The following is a 20452-nucleotide window of genomic DNA, read 5'->3' on the forward strand; positions in this document are numbered from 1 at the left end:
CTTTTTTTTAAATCAGTATCCAGGATAGAGGATTAGGGCCACTGGAATAAATATCACATTTTTTCCTCAGATTTGAGGAAAAGGTCAGAAATGTGAGCCTTAAAATCAGGATTCTGACATTTTTTTCTGAGATTAAAGTCAGAAATACTTTTTTCTTCATCTGAAATCTACCATAAGACATTTGATGTCATGTTTGAACGAAAACATCTTTTGTTTTTAATCATAGGTTTTAAAATAACAAAAAGCATAGGCTTTAAATAGACAGTGGTTTTTTTATTGTTTATCTCTGGAAATGTCAATTGGAAAGTTTTTTAAATGAATAAAATGATGATAATTTGTTGAAAAATATTTTCTTCGTAACATATAACCATTCAAATAGGGTCTGAAGTACATAGGGCGCAGGTCTAGCGTCTTTCTGGGACGCCATATTAAATACCATGTTACCTTCTGGCCGGCTCAGATGATTGGCTGGACGTATGAATTACAGAAGTTACGTTACCATGTTCAAAAACATTTAGGTAATAATAAACTCTAATTTAATAACGAAACTGCTAAACTCTTTCTAAAACATAGGTGAAAGAACAGAATGGAAAAAGAGAAATACTGTATTTTGGCTGTGCGGTATTATGATGAAGTCAACAGCAGGCGCAGGGCCCTGAGCAGATTGGGAAATACAACGCCCGAAAACTAGCATCAGCATTGCATTTTCTCGATGGAATTAACTGAAAGACCATCAAAGTCTGAGGAGTCACACTGAGGTTGTATGCCTTCTGCTCCACAGGTAACATTTACTGTAATTTTTTACTTTAACTATTGACGGTCACCGCGACATGCTGTAAAACTACCCTGAAATGTACGTACTGCCCCCTATCGCCAGGAAACTACCACTTTAAGTAATTTATGGATAGAAGAAGAAAATATCATTTCTATAGTGTCTCTCAAGATAAAAATCACGAGGTGCTTCACAAAAACCAAAAATTTAAAAATATAAAAAAAACATTTAGAAAATGTTTAAAAATATATTTAAAATGAGCAAAAATAGACAATTGTGATTAAAAAATGTTAAGAAAGAGAGAGCGTGAATAGGAAAGAGGGAAATCAGTGGATCCTGAGGAAGGTGGAATAGGTGGGGAGAGCAGAATAGAGAGGGTTGAAGAAGGTCATACAAAAGCCAGCCTGAACAAGTGAGTCTTCAGCTGCTTTTTAAAGGAGACCACTGAGTCCACTGATCTCAGGCTCAGGGGGAGAGAGTTCCAGAGTCTGGGGGCCACAGCAGCAAATGATCTGTCACCTTTGGTCTTTAGCCTGGTGCTGCACAACCAGTAGGCTTTGATCACTGGACCTCAGGGACCTGCTGGGGGTGTTGGGACTAAGAAGATCAGGAAAGCAGCTTGCCGTTTTCAATATTATATCTTTATTTGAAAATGTGAGTTTTTATCAGTTTTATAAAGCCAAAGAGTCACTTGAGGCTCCAAAGTTGCAGGTTGCAGACCTCTGATCTAATCCCAGACCAGTAGACTGATCCTTGAAAGCCACACTCTGCATGTTTTCCCAGCTAAATTACCTCTTCATCCCCTCGAGTTGCCTGGTATTTATCTGTTCATTCAAATCTGATGCGTTGCAACAAGCAGGATAGCGGTCCTCAAAGAGTAGGCATCACCACCTATGCTACGTGCTACCTACAGACAGATGAAGACCTATCAGACCAACATTTTTTCAAACCAAATTCGGTATTTTGAAGTGAGAGTACAGATTTTATTGCTGGGTCTGGATGGATGCAGACAGCCTGACGGCCTCCTGGCGTCCCCCAGCCTGCCCGCATATACGGGTCTTTTATAAAGCGCCTCTTGGCTCGGCCTCAGCTCAAATGTACGTCCAGCTGTGCTCTGTGCAGGTTTGTTTGTGAGTACGACCACATGTGTGAAAAGTGGAAAGAAAAACAGTACGTGCTTGATTCTTGGCAGCGAAACCTCAGTGTACATTAAACCGTACAGCAAACCACAAAATATATGCTTGTCAGTGGTTTCATAAAGGGAATTTTTTTTTTTTTTTTGCAAAAACAAAAAGTAGTTTTCTGTTTTCTGTCAGTGTCTCCTGTTTGCAGTGGGGAACATGTGGTGGTTTTCTAAACTTGGCCTTCCCTCATATTTGTTCCTGTGTTGTTGCGGCCTTATGGAGTGTGTGTTATGTGTGTGTTTTGCACTGTGGTCCAGCATTTGGCTTGCTGTGTGTATTCCTGGAAAGCTGAGTAGGAGTCGAGGGGCCAAGGCTATTCCAAAGTTGCGCCACATTCAGTGATGATGTTTTATGGAAGCCTGAAGCCTCCGTGTCATTTCACTCAAAAAATAAATACATAATTTGACTTTTATATTATTCTGAAAAACAGAACCTTATCTTATTCTCCTTTAAAGAAAAAGGGAAGTTATTGTTCATTAAACATGGATGCGCGCGCGCGCACACACACACACACACACACACACACACACACACACACACACACACACACACACCGGAAGTTTAAATGAACACAAAGAAGATCAGTGTGGTAAAAGTGGGCTAAACTTAAAGAACTCGTCTCGTCTCGTCTCGTCTTCCTCCGCTTATCCGGGTCCGGGTCGCGGGGGCAGCATCCCAACTAGGGAGCTCCAGGCCGTCCTCTCCCCGGCCTTGTCCACCAGCTCCTCCGGCAGGACCCCAAGGCGTTCCCGGACCAGATTGGAGATGTAACCTCTCCAACGTGTCCTGGGTCGACCCGGGGGCCTCCTGCCGGCAGGACATGCCCGAAACACCTCCCCGGGGAGGCGTCTAGGAGGCATCCTGACCAGATGCCCAAACCACCTCAACTGGCTCCTTTCGATCCGGAGGAGCAGCGGTTCTACTCCGAGTCCCTCCCGAATGTCCGAGCTCCTCACCCTATCTCTAAGGCTGAGCCCGGCCACCCTACGGAGGAAACTCATTTCGGCCGCTTGTATCCGCGATCTCGTTCTTTCGGTCATTACCCAAAGCTCATGACCATAGGTGAGGATTGGGACGTAGATCGACCGGTAAATCGAGAGCCTGGCTTTCTGGCTCAGCTCCCTCTTCCCCACGACAGATCGGCTCAGCGTCCGCATCACTGCAGACGCCGAACCAATCCGCCTGTCGATCTCCCGATCCCTCCTACCCTCACTCGTGAACAAGACCCCGAGATACTTAAACTCCTCCACTTGAGGTAGGACCTCTCCCCCGACCCGGAGGTGGCAAGCCACCCTTTTCCGGTCGAGAACCATGGTCTCAGATTTGGAGGTGCTGATCCTCATCCCAGCCGCTTCACATTCGGCCGCGAACCTACCCAGCAAGAGCTGAAGGTCAGAGCTGGATGAAGCTAGGAGGACCACATCATCCGCAAAAAGCAGAGACGAGATTCTCCTGCCACCAAACTCGACACACTCCACACCACGGCTGCGTCTATAAATTCTGTCCATAAAAGTGATGAACAGAACCGGTGACAAAGGGCAGCCCTGGCGGAGTCCAACCCTCACTGGGAACAGGTCCGACTTACTACCGGCTATGCGGACCAAACTCACGCTCCTCTGGTAAAGGGACTGAATGGCCCTTAACAGAAAGCCACCCACCCCATACTCCTGGAGCGTCCCCCACAGGGTGCCCCTGGGGACACGGTCATAAGCCTTCTCCAAATCCACAAAACACATGTGGATTGGTTGGGCAAACTCCCATGCCCCCTCCATCACCCTTGCAAGGGTATAGAGCTGGTCCACAGTTCCACGGCCAGGACGAAAACCACATTGCTCCTCCTCTATCTGAGATTCAACTATCGATCGGACCCTCCTCTCCAGTACCTTGGAGTAGACCTTTCCAGGGAGGCTGAGGAGTGTGATCCCCCTATAGTTGGAACACACCCTCAGGTCACCCTTCTTAAAGATGGGGACCACCACCCCGGTCTGCCACTCCCTAGGAACTGCCCCCGATGACCACGCAATGTTGTAGAGACGTGTCAACCATGACAGCCCTACAACATCCATAGCCTTGAGATACCCAGGACGAACCTCATCCGCCCCCGGGGCTCCGCCGCTGTGTAGTTGTTTGACTACCTCAGCAACTTCTGCCCCCGAGATCGGACAGTCCATCCCCAGGCCTCCCAGCTCTGGTTCCTCCTCGGAATGCGCATTGGTGGGATTGAGGAGCTCCTCAAAGTATTCCTTCCACCGTCCGACTATAGCCTCAGTTGACGTCAGCAGCTCCCCATCCCCACTGTAAACAGTGTGAGCGAACTTAAAGAACTGTTGAGAAAAATATGCTTAATTATAAATCCCCAAATTAGCTTCATGAACAAGATTCAAAGAGAGCAATTAAATCAAGTGCAGAAGGAGCAGTAGTTAGATGATGGAAGGTTGAGGGGACGGATTTAAACTGTAATAAAAGTAATTGTGCTAATTGTACCCCCTATAGACTACAGTTTAATCCCCTCCTCTTCTACTTGCAGCTAGTCAGCAGGTTATATCAAAGTGTCCATGTGCAGGTGTGCATGATAAGAAAATGTGCTTACTTTATCTAATTAACTAGAACATTTGTGAAAAGGGCTTTTATGTTAATCCACGTTAAGAAGCAAGAGAAGTTCTGCAAATATAATCATTTAAAATGAGCTAATTTGACCCTCCTCCGCTTCACTCTCACCTCCCTTCATCATCATCTTCCTCCTCTTGGCACTTGAGTAACTCTGCTGTGACTGAGCTGCAGCAGCAGCAGTGCAACTTCTCAGCACTTTTGGTTCCAAGCTGCTTTGAATATCTCTGAAACTAACCAATTACAGAGGAACACACATATGTTATGTCTTCTAATCTGAAATACTTTTTTTCACCTTTATTTAATTATCCTGATTTTGAATGTATGTGAAATATGTTTACTTATCCTTTTGCAGCCACAAATCCAAACTTTACACAACAGGATTTACTGACCATTACACACACACACACACACACACACACACACACCAGATAATGATTATTCAGGAGTGGTGACCTTTCTTTCAAAAGAACATCTGTCTTGACACTCAATGCTGGAGGGAGGAGAACTGCTATAAAGATCACATCTTTGTGCCGTAGAGTTAAAGGTGCAGTATGTAAGAATGTGGTGAGAGTTTTAGTGAGAGAATCCCAAAAGAGTCTAATGTTTCAGTCATTTTGGAAGGAAGGTTACACTGAAATAGGGATGGGTACCTTTGACATTTGAATCGATTCGGTACTAATTCCCGGTACCTAGGAATCGATACCGGTACTTAACGGTACCAATTTTCGATACTTTTGAGTGTTTATTATTTTAATTCTCTTTTATAATTAAATATATATTTTTCTCAATATATAACAATATTTGATAAATATCACGATAAATAACATTCAACTGTTTGTATTTTAACATCGTCCTTGTAGTTTTATAAGTTGATAATTAAATTGAAGCAAACATCTTTACTGTGAACTAAATTTACTGTGTATCTTCATTCCTTTTGTCGTCTTTTTTCATTTGATTTTTCCTACTGGGAAGTTAGAATTTCCAAGGAGACAGGGGCGTGTCCAGGGAGTGGCCTGGGGTAGCACATGCCACCCTTAGAATTTGATTTGGCCACCCCAGGTGCCACCCCACTAAGTTTCAGTTTAAATTGACTTTACATTGTCGACAAAAGGCTTGGGTTGTAAACTCCAAAATAGTGTGTCGTTGCTTGCACCTTTCACCTTGTTTTCTAGCCCAGGTGTGTAGTATTAATAATACTTAATATTTTTTCATGTTCACATAAATAGTATTTAGAGTCCCACTCAACTCCAGTTGGTGGCAGTAATGCAACAAGAAGTGACTTGCTAACCACCATAAAAGTAGAAGATGAAGAGGAAAAAAAATGGTGATTGTGCAATGTGAAACTCAAAAATTCACTAGAAAGTAAATAAATAAACGATTTGTGTAAATAAATAAATAAGCATAACCATTGGTGCCACCCATGAATAAACAAGTGCCCCACATGGGCCACCCCATTTTAAAAGTCCTGGACACGGCTCTGCAAGGAGAAAGCGAGCGCACCATTAGCTGATAACAACGGTGGCAATGGAAGCTAACATATCAAGCTAACGTTATCCTAAACAGTTTATTTAACTGCTGGAGCAGATTAAAACGATGATGCCTCACACTTAGATCGTTGTCGCTGGTTTTATCTTCACCCAATCACCCGTTGCATTTAGTAAAGTGAAGACAAACTTTAGAGCGCGTTCATGTTCTTCTAGTCGGAAATTCGGAGTTCTGAAGAGAAAGCAAACGCACCATTAGCGAAACGGAAGCTAACATGTCAAGCTAACGTTATCTTAAACATTTTATTTACCTACCAGAGCAGATTGAGATGAGGATGTCTCACTTAGATCGTTGTCGCTGGTTTCATCATCACCCAGTTACCCATCACATTTAGTGAAGTGGACCCAAGCTTTAGAGTGCGTTCTTTCTACCATGCTGCTCTGTTTACAACTGGCTCGCAGCGACCGACGACATAACGCTCTTGCGCATGCGCAGCTGTCTAGGCAAGTTCTCGTTATGATGGACGGGTACCGAAACGAGGCACCATTTGAAATTACGTGAATCGGTGCTCGGTCGGTACTATGGAATTCGGTCGGTACCTTAAAAAGTACCGAATTCGGTACCCATCCCTACACTGAAACATATTTCATATCCAGCTGGCTGTGGGGATTGTCCGTTTGTCTCCTTTCAAACTAAGGAAGGAGGGACGTAACTGCTGTTTACCATCAGTGAGTGTGGGGTTGCCCTTGTCTCCTGCGCGCTAATACTGCAGCGCCGATAATTGAAATTTGACGATGGCCAGCAAAAACATTATTTAAAATGTTAAAAAGTTATTTAAAGTGGTTGTAGTAACCAAATTTGACCACAGGATGCAATTTTTACTTCATTTCTTCATAATGCATCTTTAATCACAATATTGTCCGTTTGCTTGTCTTTTTGTCTCATTTCTACTTGAATGAGGTTTATTGTTGCTTATCAGATAATTTTTCAGAATGAAAATGTTCAGTTATTTAAGTGTTATTTGTAGAAAATATATTATTATTATTATTATTATTATTTATTATTTATTATTATTGTCGCCCAAGGTTGTTGGTGCATAATTTACTCAGCACGATGCAAATTTTCAGAAATACAACCAAATAAAAGCAAAATTTCTAAATGAATAAAATGTTGAGAGCCTCAGGTTTGACATGTAAGACGAGTATGTTTACATTTCCAAAGGCACGGGTCGTTCAATAAGGGTGTCTTCGGATTTAAAGGGCATTAATGAATCCTCTGCCTATTCTATTAATGAATCCTCTGCCTATTCTTAGCCTCGGATCTGTCTCACCCTGCGGGCGTTGATAAGACCAGAGTCGGGGTGGTTGGCGTCTGGTTTGTGTTCAGCCTGCTGTGGACGGATAGAAGTGTGTATAAATAGCTCCTCGGATAGGAAACGCGGCTGAAACATGAGGAGACAAGCTGGCTCGCAGCGATGATCATTTTTCATGACTTGTGATTTTTAGACAGTTTTATGGCGTTTTTTTTAGACATTACTTCATGCGTCTCAGACTGGAGCCGGAGGAGGGGCAGAAACAAAGCTGACTCAACCAAATTCCGTGTAAAATAGTCTATTTTTCCGAACGCGACGCAGTTTTTTATTTTTAATTTTAATAAACGCGTCGCTCCCACGAACGCCAATTTTTATCGTCATTTTCAACGTGTGCACCTATTAACCCTGTCCGACGGAAACTAAACCAAGAGGGAACCAAACAAAGGGAGGGGGAAGAGGCGGAGAAGGGGGAGTCTGCGGAGCAACGACAGTAAAGTCGGGAGTAGTGAGGAGCCACTCCGCATTGTTCGGCGTCTGAAACACACGGTGGGCTTTTGTTTCTTTCAAACTGGGACGGAAAACCCCCGAAACGCCGTCAATTCTGGATTTCTTGATCCGCTTCCTGTCGTGCAGGATGAGGTTTAAGAGGAACGCTTCGTATACCTTAAATAGGTGAGTGTGATGTGCGCATCCGTAACTTGTGTGTGTGTGTGTGTGAGGGGGAAAGAGGAGGGACACGCACATTTCATCATGACCTCACCTCATAAATCAGCTGATTTTCTTTATGTTTTTCCTCCGAGCCACGCGGATCATCGATACTATTCTTAATTATTGGGACACTTTTGGTATATTATAGAAATTAAACTCAAACATGTTTTTATTTTATTTAATACAAATGAGTAACACTGCATTTCGAGCTAAATTTGATCCTAAGGGGACTGAATTGTGTCTTTTTAAATATTTGGTGATCTTTACCTATTTGTCCGTTAGTGTAATCCAATCTGAGGGGTGGATCGGGAGAAACCTGTCTGTCTTGCTTTAATGGGTTGGGCTCAAGTTTTGGTTCTCCCTCATCCTTTTGGGAAAATATTACTGATTTTTCACCTATTTGCCTGCACATCTATAGGGGACTGACACCTGTAACTGTGGTTGATAGTTTACAATAAATTAAGATTAAATAATCTGATTAAATCTTAAAATAATCAGGAAAATCTGCGAAGCTCATCCTAAAAGTATTTCATCACCCAGTGCCTGCGTGGTTTCTGAGTTTAAGCCATATTTTCTGGATAGATCTCTCTTTTTGGATCATTCTACTGTTAAATGATCGTATTGCATCCAAGTTTATTGTTAAAATGTCTCTAGAGTTCTTTATTTTGGTTTGTGATGGTAAATGTATTATTTTAGCCCTGTCCATAATAATTACACCTCCAACAACTGCATTTGTTCAATAATATTTAAGATCTTTAGCTCCTAGAAGTTCCTGGAAATACCATTTTGTCTCAACAAGATTTCCAGACTTCCAAGAACTCTAACGATGTAGTGTGCGCTCTTTGATTCCAGCATTCAATCTTGATCTAGCCAACGATTAAATAAAAGTTCAGAACCTGTAGCAAAGCATTAATGCCTTTCAGTAGATGACCATGATGAATTTTTGCCAATTTCTGATCTGAACCTTTGCATTTTTTCTACATGTGTTGCAGCGTGAACAATTTGCTCTACATTCTCGACATTTTAACCTCCTAACCCACTTTTTCAATTGAATTAGTTGCCATGCCTTCCATTCATTTGTTTGTTTTAAACTCGGTTATGACAGAAAAGAAAATAACTTTTCTTTATCTACTTGTTTTTCACCAAACCACCTTAACTGCGTTGTCTCGATTTGCCTCCTATAAGCCGGGTCTGCCCCGGATGTCTTTGCTTTGATCGTTTCTCTGTATTTTCTGATAAGGCGGAGGGTTGTGAGGAAGTTGAGACAAAACTTTGCCGACCAAGACCCAGAAGAATTTGGTCACATATTGTTGAGAGTGACGGCTGATTTAATGGCGCTTTCATTTATAACGCGTTCCCATGATTCTGAGCACATTGCTTTCCTCTGCACTTGACACACACACACAACACCCACATCCTGACTGTTAGGTGCTGAAACACAAAAGGAGCTAATGAGCTCTAAGCTCCAGTGCTCGTTTCTCCACACAGAAAGTGCTCAAAAGACAGATGTTATCGTTACCCCCCCCCCCACACACACACACACACACACACACTCCTGTTTCTGTTTTCATTTAGGCATTTAGGAAATAGTGTGCCATAAAAGTGTTGAATTGTTGCACCGTGGGGTGATTTTGTGTTAGCGATGGAGTTTGAGAGGGACTGTTAGCTGGAGCTTCTGGTGATGGGTCTCCAGAGAGCAGGAGGCAGGAGAAGAAGGTGCCAGTGCAGAAATAGGGATGACGTCATTAGATGAAGAGCACATCAGCGGTTCTTTATCATCCTTTATCTGAAAATGTACAAGTGCAGAAAGATTCTGCAGGAACAGCTAAGCGATGGTGCTCAAAGCCATTTAGTGCAGCAGTATTATATGACAGCATCTGCTTTCTTTATAAATCCATCCCACAAATCAGAGCTTTTCTCTCTTTTTTTATTTTTTTGATTACTCAGCGACAATGGAAGCACTATCATGCCCCTGCAGTTGTTATGTAATTGCTACAGCTGAAGGTGACTGCTGGCTGTTCCTGCCTCCTCCTTGGCAGGTTGTGGCACTTTTGTTTCCAGTGACAGCAAAGTGAACCTGGCATCAGTATTCTGCAGCATCAGTGGCCTTTTCCATGGTCAGTTAATCTTGTGTTTGTGTCTGTCAAGCCCAGTCCCATCTGCAGTCTTCGATTACATCAGCACACACCTCTTTGCACACTGCAGTCCCTTTTAAGTGTTGGTATTTTTCTATTTTTTGTTTAGGAGGGGGGGTGCAGAAGGGGATCGCAGAGAGATGAAGGGAGTGATTGCTTTTTACTGATGATTTAGGAGGAGGTCACAGAGCGATGTCGCAAGTCCCATAACTCACACTGCGTCCTTTACCCCGTTCACCTGCGTCATAGATGGAGAACTCTGCAGCGATTGGCTCGTTTCTGGGGGTTTGTTGGTTGAGCTTGCACCTCCCACACTGCACCTCTGCATCAATTGTGTGAATGAAAAGTCACGGTTGTTGTGCAAGTTTGTGATTAATGGTATGTATCCTGCTCTTTATGCACATTTACTTCCTTCTGGGTTTCACTTTTTCTGTTCCGAGTTGCACGTCACCAAGAGCAAAAGGATAAATATGTTGCACTGATTAAACGTCCAGAGAGGTTTGACCGGATTTGACTCAGAGCTGTGTTTACCAAACGGGTTTTGTTTGGTCTGCCCGAGCGATAGGTGGGGGTGGGATGTTTAGGATGTATACAGATGGGAGAGATTGCTCCCTCCTCTTTTCTGTCTCCCCTGCAGTCCGCGCGGTACTGCCCAGCAGTCAGCAGTTTGTTTATGGGACTCTGTTTGCCAGGCTAATCTTCCCGCCTTTCAAGCGGGAGAGAGAGAGAGAGAGAGTGGAAGGGAGAGAAGGAGCAAGAGTGTGAAAGTGAGGCAGTTGCAGTAGTTGCCAGGGACACACTCAGAAGTGAGTTTGCTGCTGTGATTTATTTTATTTTTAAATAAAAGTTTCACGCGTGCGACGGCCCATCTGCTTACGTGACCTGCGTTGTATGGTGAAGATCGCCTCAGCAGCTGTATGCGCGCAGAGTGCTGCACTGGAGCTGGTGCACCTGTAGCCCAGTTTGCGGAAGAGGAGCGCATATTTAGGGGGTAGCAAAGGAGAAAAGGGGAGTGCTGGTCAGCACATCATCACCACCACTGCAGTTCTGCTTCATCACCTGCTGGATGGGGGTACTTGTGTGCTGCGACTGTTTCTTCTATAGGTAGTTATCATTTCTTATGTCTTAACTGTCCTTCGTCTTTGCTCTTATTGTTGCGTCTCTCGCTGCATTACCTAAATTATCATACTTTCCTTCACTTCTCCATCCCAGTCGCCCCCCCCTTCCCAACGCTCATTCACTTTCTCTGTTATTGTGCTGCGGTTTGGAGGAGACATTTAAGGACAGCGCTGCTGTAGCAGTAGAGATTCTGCTGTAGTCAGACACTTGAGGTATCTCCTCCTCCACAGGAGGAGGAGAGGGAATTGCGGACACGGGACACCAGTGGCACACAGCCAGCCTCCTATAGGACCGGTGAGGAGAGCTAGGCGTTGCTGGCTATGGGGTTTGTTTTGGAGGATGGGTCAAGGACTAATTGGAATGAAATGGAATGCAGCCAAAAGGCAGCCAGTCGGTCGAGCTTGGACAACTTTTCCTCCTCTAGTCCTGCCGCGTGCCCCATTTGGTAGCGTGGTGCTGTTTGTTTGGGACACAGTGTTCCCATATAAGGCGATGAGAATGTGTTTTCTCCAGTTTTGGTTGTTTACATTGGACACTTTGCCCTTTTCTTACATCTACTCACCATTCTGTAACCTTCACCTAGACCTCAGCTCAGCTCTCCAGAGTCTAAGACCTTCACATGAAGCGGCGTTTAAAAGTTTTATTTTTTTTTTTGTAAAAAGTGGAAAGATTGAAGTTGGACTTTCTGGCTGCTGGAGCAGAACAAATCTGGTTCTCCTCTTTTGTGGTTGAGGGTTTTAGTCGGCCTCATCATGTCTTAAATGTTGTATAAAGTTTAAATATATCTTCCAACGCTAAAGGAGCATTTTGGTGAGGGTAAAATTGTAGCTTGAGCAGAGACGCAGCTGGTTTACATTATTCCTCAGTGATTCTGAACCTTACTGAAACTGTGTGTGTGTGTGTGTGTGTGTGTGTGTGTGTGTGTGTGTGTGTGTGTGCGTGTGCGTGTGTGTGTGTGTGTCAGAGATTTAACATGTGTTGAATGCAGTCTTGCCAGAATGAGTCAAGGGTGGGACGTTGAAGCCACATGGGCTCATTAAGCCAAAATAGACCACTGGGTCTATTTTTAGCCTTTCCCCGCCCATGTCATCCAGCCAATCATATGGCCTTCAAAGTGATTTATATGTGCTTTAATGTATGTCTTTTTTTGGGAGGCACACCCACCTGAAAAGGTCCTTGTTGACAACATTTCCAGCTTTCAGCAGCAGCGTTGTGTGGCAATAGAAATGTCCCCCGACGCTTCTGCAGCCACTGTCAGCTCTGACATCACCAGGTTAAGAATGGAGCCATTGAAGAGTTCGTCATCCTGTGACGTCAAGTAGAACTTGATCTGGCTACCAGTTTTGGCTCGTGTCTCAAAAATGCTATTTGATAGATTTTGATCAGTTTGTTTTTATGAACTAAATGACGTAAAGTTGGTAAACTCCTGAGTTTGTTCAGCTTTTGTCAATGATGCAAAAGGTTTAGGATTAACTTTATACTAAATCAGAGTGTTAGATGTTAGAAAGCCAAGTCCTTCTTTGATTTAGGTTTGATGTCTCTGTGCGCTAAAGAATAGTCGACTTGATGAAACATAAGAACATTCAGCCCTCGAGGCTTCAGCACATGACATGTGTGTGTGTGTGTGTGTTTGCTTGCTTGCCTTGAATCAGTGAGTAATTTTTCTAATGTGTGCTGTGGAACAATAGCTTCGAGTGTATCATCCCAGAGTGTGTTGCGTTAGTGGAGCAGACCCTACTGGATGCCATGTGTCTCTCATTAGGCTCTTGCGCGGGCCTGGCTGCTGGGACGTTCAGCCCCAACAACAGCACCATTCTCCACCAACAAACCCTGCACTCCTCCTCCTCCTCATCTTCATCATCCTTTCAAGGCCCTAAACTGAGTCAAGATCAACTTTTTGATTTCTTTGAAATTAAATGAAAAAGAAAAAAAATGGCCACGATGAGTGATTTCTGATGAGATCCTTAAGCTCGGCCTGGAGGAGTTGTGACTTTACCGTACAAGTGTCCTGATTTGTCATCGTGGCTTTGTGAGATTTTTCAAACATTAAACCAAACATCTAGATCGACTTGGACATTTTCTGAGAATATTTCTAAGAATGCTTGTTGAAAATCAGCTTGAAAATAATCAGTTGAAACTTGATTATGTGACTCAAAATGTAATTAGTTTATTTTTCTATTCACCACATTTCTCAGTACAGAAAACAGTTCGCCACCAAGTTGGACTCGACTAAAACCTTCTTACTCTCATTTTAAGACCTTCAGTGTTTGTGGGCTTTTTATGTCAGAGGAAAGTATTACAACTTTCACTTAGAATCACACTAAAATAGTACGTAGGGCGCCTTTTTGCATACTAGTTATTTGGGGCAAGTTGCAAATTCAAGCAAATGTGAGATTTTGGCAAGTTACCTGCTCGCAATTTCGCCTCAGTTACCAGTATGTCTCATTTTATTTACAGCCCCTCCCAAAGTTGTCTCACAATTCTCTCACCTTGTCACTAGGGATGGGTACCGAATTCGGTACTTTTTAAGGTACCGACCGAATTCCATAGTACCGACTGAGCACCGATTCACGTCGTTTCAAACGGTGCCTCGTTTCGGTACCTGTCCTTCATAACGAGAACTTGCCAAGACAGCTGCGCAAGAGCGTTATGTCGTCGATCCCTGCGAGCGAGTTGTAAACAGAGCAGCATGGTAGAAAGAATGCACGCTAAAGCTTGGGTCCACTTCACTAAATGTGATGGGTAACTGGGTGATGATGAAACCAGCGACAACGATCTAAGTGAGACATCCTCATCTTAATCGGCTCTGGTAGGTAAATAAAATGTTTAAGATAAAGTTAGCTTGATTTGTTAGCTTCCGTTTCACTAATGGTGTGTTCGCTTTCTCCTTGGAACTCCGAATTTCCAACTAGAACATGAACGCCCTCTAAAGTTTGGCTTCACTTTACTAAATGCGATGGGTGATTGGGTGAAGATGAAACCAGCGACAACGATCTAAGTGTGAGGCATCATCGTTTTAATCTGCTCCAGCAGCTAAACTATTTAAGATAACGTTAGCTTGATATGTTAGCTTCCATTGCCACCGTTGTTATCAGCTAATGGTGCGTTCGCTTTCTCCAAGGAAATTCTAACTTCCCAGTAGGAAAAATCAAATGAAAAAAGACGGCAAAAGGAATGAAGATACGCAGTAAATGTAGTTCACAGTAAAGATGTTTGCTTCAGTTTAATTATCAGCTTATAATACTACAAGGACGATGTTAAAATACAAACAGTTGAATGTTATTTATCGTGATATTTATCAAATATGGTTATATATTGAGAAAAATATATATTTAATCATAAAAGAGAATTAAAATATTAAACACTCAAAAGTATCGAAAATTGGTACTGTTAAGTACCGGTATCGATTCGTAGGTACCGGGAATTAGTAGGATCGATTCAAATGTCAAAGGTACCCATCCCTACTTGTCACTAGGCACTTCTTGTGAAATAAGTTGGTGAATCTTAACCTGGCAAGCCAAACACGTATGATATAAGAGATAAGATGTATGTGAATAATATATGTAGTTTGGCCACGACCCATAGAAAGAGCTTGGTGAAAGGGGCAGAATCTACGATTGTCTTTTAAGCTGTCTCTGCATGCTTTTGTACAAAGAATAACGCAATGTGCTGAGCGCTACTGATGTAAGTCAACGGGGCAGTCCGCCGTACTCTGTCAAAGAAGACGCAAAGACATCATTTTTCTAAATTAAGGACTCTTTTCTGCCCTTGGCTCAAAGGCAAAAAAAAAACAGTCTAAATAGTCCTAAGTTGATGCCAAAGCCATTTAAAATCATCCTGCCCACCAAACCAATAGAGCGCTGTGATTGGCAAGACACGAGACTGCTCTGGCCTGCTGAGGCTCCCGTGAAGCGTAGCTAGACCAACATGCAGAGCAAAGCCAGTTTGCTTTGGCTACTGTCTGTCTAGATTTCTAGACCAGGCAAATCTGGTGTGAAACTATTTTGAATGCCTTTCTAAATGTTTTCGCCAAAAGACAAACGTTTAGGGAAACTCAACGAAATCAAATCAGTCTTTGAGATGATAAACAGACTTTAGACTCGGGTTTTGCTGCAGATTGAAGAGATTTATCAGCTTTAACATTGCTGACTGTGACCCTCCCAACTTTCACCTGGACCCCCACACTGCAGAGGGCAGACCTCACACCAGGCACCAGCTGATGATGCTGACAGACTGTGTGTGTGTTCAGAAAAAGCCTTGTTCCGCTGGCTCAGGAGGAAAAGGAGAAAGAGATGGCCTTGCAGTAACCTCACCTCAACATTTAGTTCTTCACAGTCAGCACACAAAGTCAAACGCACTTAAATTACAGTTATATGCTCGAAGTACCAGAGCCACTTTGTATTTTCTCCTGTATTATTCCATTTTGCTGCTGCTAGCATGACTAAACAAGCATAAAATTAGTATTTAACCTCTAGCAGACATATTTTCTATAAAAAATTGTCTGTGGTGGCAGGTGACCTTTAGGAATTATAAACCTGAGTGGCGGTCCACTTGGCCACTCAGTAATGGCCTCCTACTTTGTGATTTTGGGTGTTGAATGGTCCAGTGGCATGAAAAGGGTACACAGAACTCTGTACCAAAGCCCACGTGCCTGTGGACTTTCTGGGCTCTAAAGGTAGCGTGAAAATCGGTGCTAGAAGTTTTTGGAGCGGTCTGTAGCTTCTCCGTTCAGCCTTTGGGAACAAGAGGCCCATTTAAAGGGAAACGGGAAGGGCCAGGGCGCCTCACTTCCTGTTTATCAAGTTTGTCCCAAGTATGGCTGAGAGGGAGCGGTGGTCTGCAGCCTAATTTAATATAGAATGGTGTTAATTAGGTCAAACATCCTTATTTGATCTCTTAGTGAAGCTAACCTGTATTTTGCACATAAGCTGCTGCAGGGCCACCTAGAACTTGCGTCCATTTGTGTCCAGAATCAGATCTAAAGGTGTTGAACTTCAGATTCTTTTCACATTAACAAATATTCAGATGGCTTCAAATTAAAACACTTTTTTCCCATCCTTCTTTGTTATTAATCGTTTTTGTTACAAAAACAGACGTGCTCTTCACTAGAATCCCTCCCATCACCCTTCCTGGAGAGATGAGGTCATCGCTTAATCCAATCTCCCCGAGTTCGATCCAGACACTCGTCAGCCAATCAGAGGCTTGTTTACACCTGGATCCCAGGATGAGGGCTCTCCTGGAGATACTTAAACACACACACACACACACACACACACACACACAGTTTTGTCGTATTAAAAGCCACTGATCTTACTTTCTCATTGAGGGATCTGATTGTATCAGTCTCCCAGCAGCTCATCCTTTTGTTGTAGGATCGGGGGAAGGTGGACCTCGCTGCTCCAGAGATGGTCAATGGCAGCGTCGGCCACCATCTTACTTTCTTCTCCTTGGCTAACAGTTAGGGGTCATCAGGCATGATGCTGGTTTTATGGGAGAGTATTCTTCAATTTTTCTTATTTTATGTTAAATCTAACAAGGGTAGGGTAGTATTTTCTTCAGACTCGTCTGTGACGGTGTCGGAAATGCCCCCCAAGGATCACGTGTGTGTCTTTGTTTTGGAATTTTAATATCATTTGTTGCCATTTTTTGTTTTGCCTCCACATGCATGCAGGCACACACTTGTCTCGGCCACCGCTTTACACCAAACACCTCTAGCTAATTACCTCACGAGATAAGTTATCTTTAAAAATAATCATGTCTGCGTGGATAAACTATCAGGATTTCCTCCCGACATCGCACTTCTGTTGCGCAATCACCGACTTTCGGATAGAACGCACTCACCTGGTGGTGAGTTCCCTGGGTCACTCGTTTCTTCCAGCAACGCGTTGATTTGATCATCCTCACCGAGTCGCATGCTTCTGCCCACCTCTCTGAGAGCTTCCGGGTGTGACTGCTTCCTGTGCTTTCATCACTCGAAAGTTTTTAATCAAACTTGCACAATGGGCCAGAGCTTCCTCTGCTGTCAGATGGAGCTGGGGGGGGGGGGGGGGGGGGGGTGATCTCGTCTAGTCATCAAAGAGGTGGATTTTATTTCCTTGTCCCTCTTTTATTATCTTGCTCTCTGTGGACTTTAGTGTAAATAAACACTCCTGGAAAATCAGGGGATTTTGCCTTTTGGTGTATTTTGGATTTGTTTGTGGGACCCCCCCCCCCCCCCCCCCCCCCACACACACACACACACACACAGTATCACAGATAAGTGTATTTGATGGTTTTTAATCAAGCACCTTGTTAGTTTATAGAAAACAAATTTGTAGAAAAGCACCACTCAGAGGATTGGGGTGTGCGTGCGTGTGTGGGTGGGTGGGTGGGTGGGTGTGTGTGTGTGTGTGTGTGTAAGTGTAAGCAAGCACTGGATGTACCGTTTTACAGGACTGACCTTGTTCTCCCGTTTGACCGAGTGGCTGTCGTGATAAGCAGAGCAGCAGATGTGAGTCTGCCAGACCCTCAAAGGCTTCCGGGGCGATTTGTGCAATATCATCAATGCTGATAAATGCTAACGTCAAATTTCCTCTACATCCTCTGTTAAAATATTTAGATTTTAGCCTAATTAAGCATGTTTTGGGTTATTCTGGTAAAAAAAAAAACTTCCATCAGTGAATAAATCTGACAACTATGTTGAGACTCTAAAACCACAAACAGCTAAGTTTTGTATTTGAAATAAGAGTTTCTCACTAACAGGAAATTAATTGAATTTTTATTTTATTTTTATTTTTTTCACTGTTTTTGAATTGAATCGGTTGAGTTGATTCAGCCCAGCAAAGCCAGTTCCACGCTCCAGAGGTTAAAGTGCGGCGGCGCACTGGCCGGGGTAAAATAACAGCTCGCTCACATATACGCCAGACTGTCTGAGTCAAATACCGTCGGCCGTTTGAGGAAATGGGAGACTTTTCCTCTGGGGTCGGGGTCCACCCCACCACCACCACCCTGCTTTCATCTCTTCATGTCTGTTTGTTGTTGCTTTTATCTCCCAATCTGAGAAGGTGCATAGTTACGTAACAACCCCAGAAACAGACCGTCGTGTGTTAAGAAGCAGACTAATGCAGTTGAACCTATGCTCTTTAGGCAGGCGCACTGATCCTATCAGCTGTTTTCTTTAAATCATTAGCATTTGTGCTGACTGAAATTTATTAAAGTTTGCCTTTGGGGCGACGCTGAGCCATACCGGTCTTTGTGAAGCTCAGAGTTCTCACATTTTCCACTTAACACAACGAGTTTGTCGATGCTCTGTCAGACATGGAGGATTTACATTCTGTTGTTCCACAGATAGAGGGCTAGATTCTTCCAGATCAGTTGTTACTGTTTTCTAAATTGGCTCCAGAACTCCGGTTTGGGTTTTCACTGCGAGAGAACATTCTGTGCATTGTACCCCATGTGCTGTGGTCTTTTCTTGGAAATGCTAAAGGCTACATGTGTTCACATCCCCCCGATAGGAAGTCGGTGCCTAAACTCCGTCATTTTGGAGTTAATGGGCTGAATCGAGGAGCAGAATGTGGAGCTCTGCCCAAAACAAGCAGCCTTATTGGTGATTTCTATCATTCTCTCAAACTGGTGCATTTTTACCATCACCTTTCCCACTTAATAAAGGTTTTTCTTTTTTTTGGGGGGGGGGGGGGGGGCTGAAGTTTCACACTAATTCCTTCTTTCATGCACCATGAAAAGAGGGCTCTGTTCATCCCGAAGTGGCATTCTCGATATTACTCCACCTCACACATCCTGTACAAATATGGGTGCAACCCCAATCTTTTTCCAGCCACCTCCTTTTTCCATGACGGCCCTTTCTCCCCATCCAGACTTACTCTATACCTCTCTTGCTCCAATGCCAGCTCAAATCCACACACACACCACCTTTTGTGCCCCTGGTTTTTTATGCATCTCTACGTCAAACCCCCCCCCCCCCAACCTAAAGGTTTTTATTGAAATCTTTATATACTGCCTCTTCTTTTTAAGTGGGGTTTTATGGAAGCATGTTTTTCTCGGTAATACCAGTAGTGGAAAGTGACTCATTAAGTTTTACAGTCTGGTGGCATCATCCTAGTCCTTATTTGGTTTCAGGTGACATTAAGTTTTCAAAAAAATTTCTCCAGTTTTGTTGAATTCCTGTTCTTTAAGTCACCTGAAGGTTTATTATTTGCGGAACAAACTTGGCTGATGAGAAATTCCTTGCAAACCTCAGCTTTGCACCAGTAGATGGCAGCGTTGTTCCCACATCTAACCTGGAACTCTGGGAATAAGCTGTGGAATTTTACCCTCACATGAGTTTTGGGTGCCAAAGCCAAACCGTCTTGCAGACGTCAGCAGCATTTCTGCTGGAGCTTTAATCTGCAGGTAATGTTTTGGTTTGGTTCAAAAATGTTCTGAATTTTATCTGCTGTTGGGAAATCAGCAAGCTTATGTGTCTCTAAGCCTCCGGGCCAAGGTTATCGCCCTCTTCCCGGGAAAAGAAACATTCTTTCCTGCATTGCATTTTTTAAAATGGTTTATTAATGTTTTGAAAAGACTTTGAGCTTGAGGGAAGATTCATGTTTTCTTCAAAGTCACAACATGCAACGTGTTAAGTTCTCATGCATGAGTGAGAGTTTTTACTCTGTTTCACTCAAACACTGAGCTGGTTTTCCCCTTCTGTTTTAATTTAATAGGAGAGTGTACCTGACTTTTTTTGCATGTGAAGGAGTGACCTTTGGCCTTTTGCAGGAAGACGCCTCTTCAGCTGCGTGCCTGAGGATCCTCACATCTGTGATGCTGAAGCAGCTCATAAGTTCTATAAATCGGTTTAGGTTGTCATCTTTTCAGTGTGATCTACAGGGAGTGCAGAATTATTAGGCAAGTTGTATTTTTGAGGATTAATTTTATTTTTGAACAACCATGTTCTCAATGAACCCAAATAACTCATTAATATCAAAGCTGAATGTCTGTGGAAGTAGTTTTTAGTTTGTTTGTAGTTTTAGCTATTTTAGGGGGATTTCTGTGTGTGCAGGTGACTATTAGTGTGCATAATTATTAGGCAACTTAACAAAAAACAAATATATACCCATTTCAATTATTTATTTTTACAGTGAAACCAATA

General features: G+C 43.2%; 1 protein-coding gene across 3 annotated transcripts in view; it reads left to right on the plus strand.

Annotated features, from left to right (window-relative positions):
• The window catches only part of mob2a (MOB kinase activator 2a), a 65938-nt gene that overhangs the window by 26441 nt on the left and 19045 nt on the right, over nucleotides 1–20452 (plus strand). The window contains exon 1 of one of the 3 annotated variants that reach the window (XM_054733256.2): nucleotides 7768–8035. The exons of 1 other annotated variant lie outside the window; for it this stretch is intronic. In XM_054733256.2, coding sequence (XP_054589231.1) covers nucleotides 7998–8035 — 38 coding nt within the window. In that variant the 5' untranslated portion in view covers nucleotides 7768–7997. Of the gene's footprint in view, nucleotides 1–7767; nucleotides 8036–11060; nucleotides 11311–20452 lie in introns of those variants that run through there. One more of the 3 variants, XM_054733257.2, reaches the window with a different exon arrangement.

Source organism: Nothobranchius furzeri, chromosome 4 (genome assembly GCF_043380555.1).
Source record: "Nothobranchius furzeri strain GRZ-AD chromosome 4, NfurGRZ-RIMD1, whole genome shotgun sequence".
NCBI lineage: Eukaryota > Metazoa > Chordata > Actinopteri > Cyprinodontiformes > Nothobranchiidae > Nothobranchius > Nothobranchius furzeri.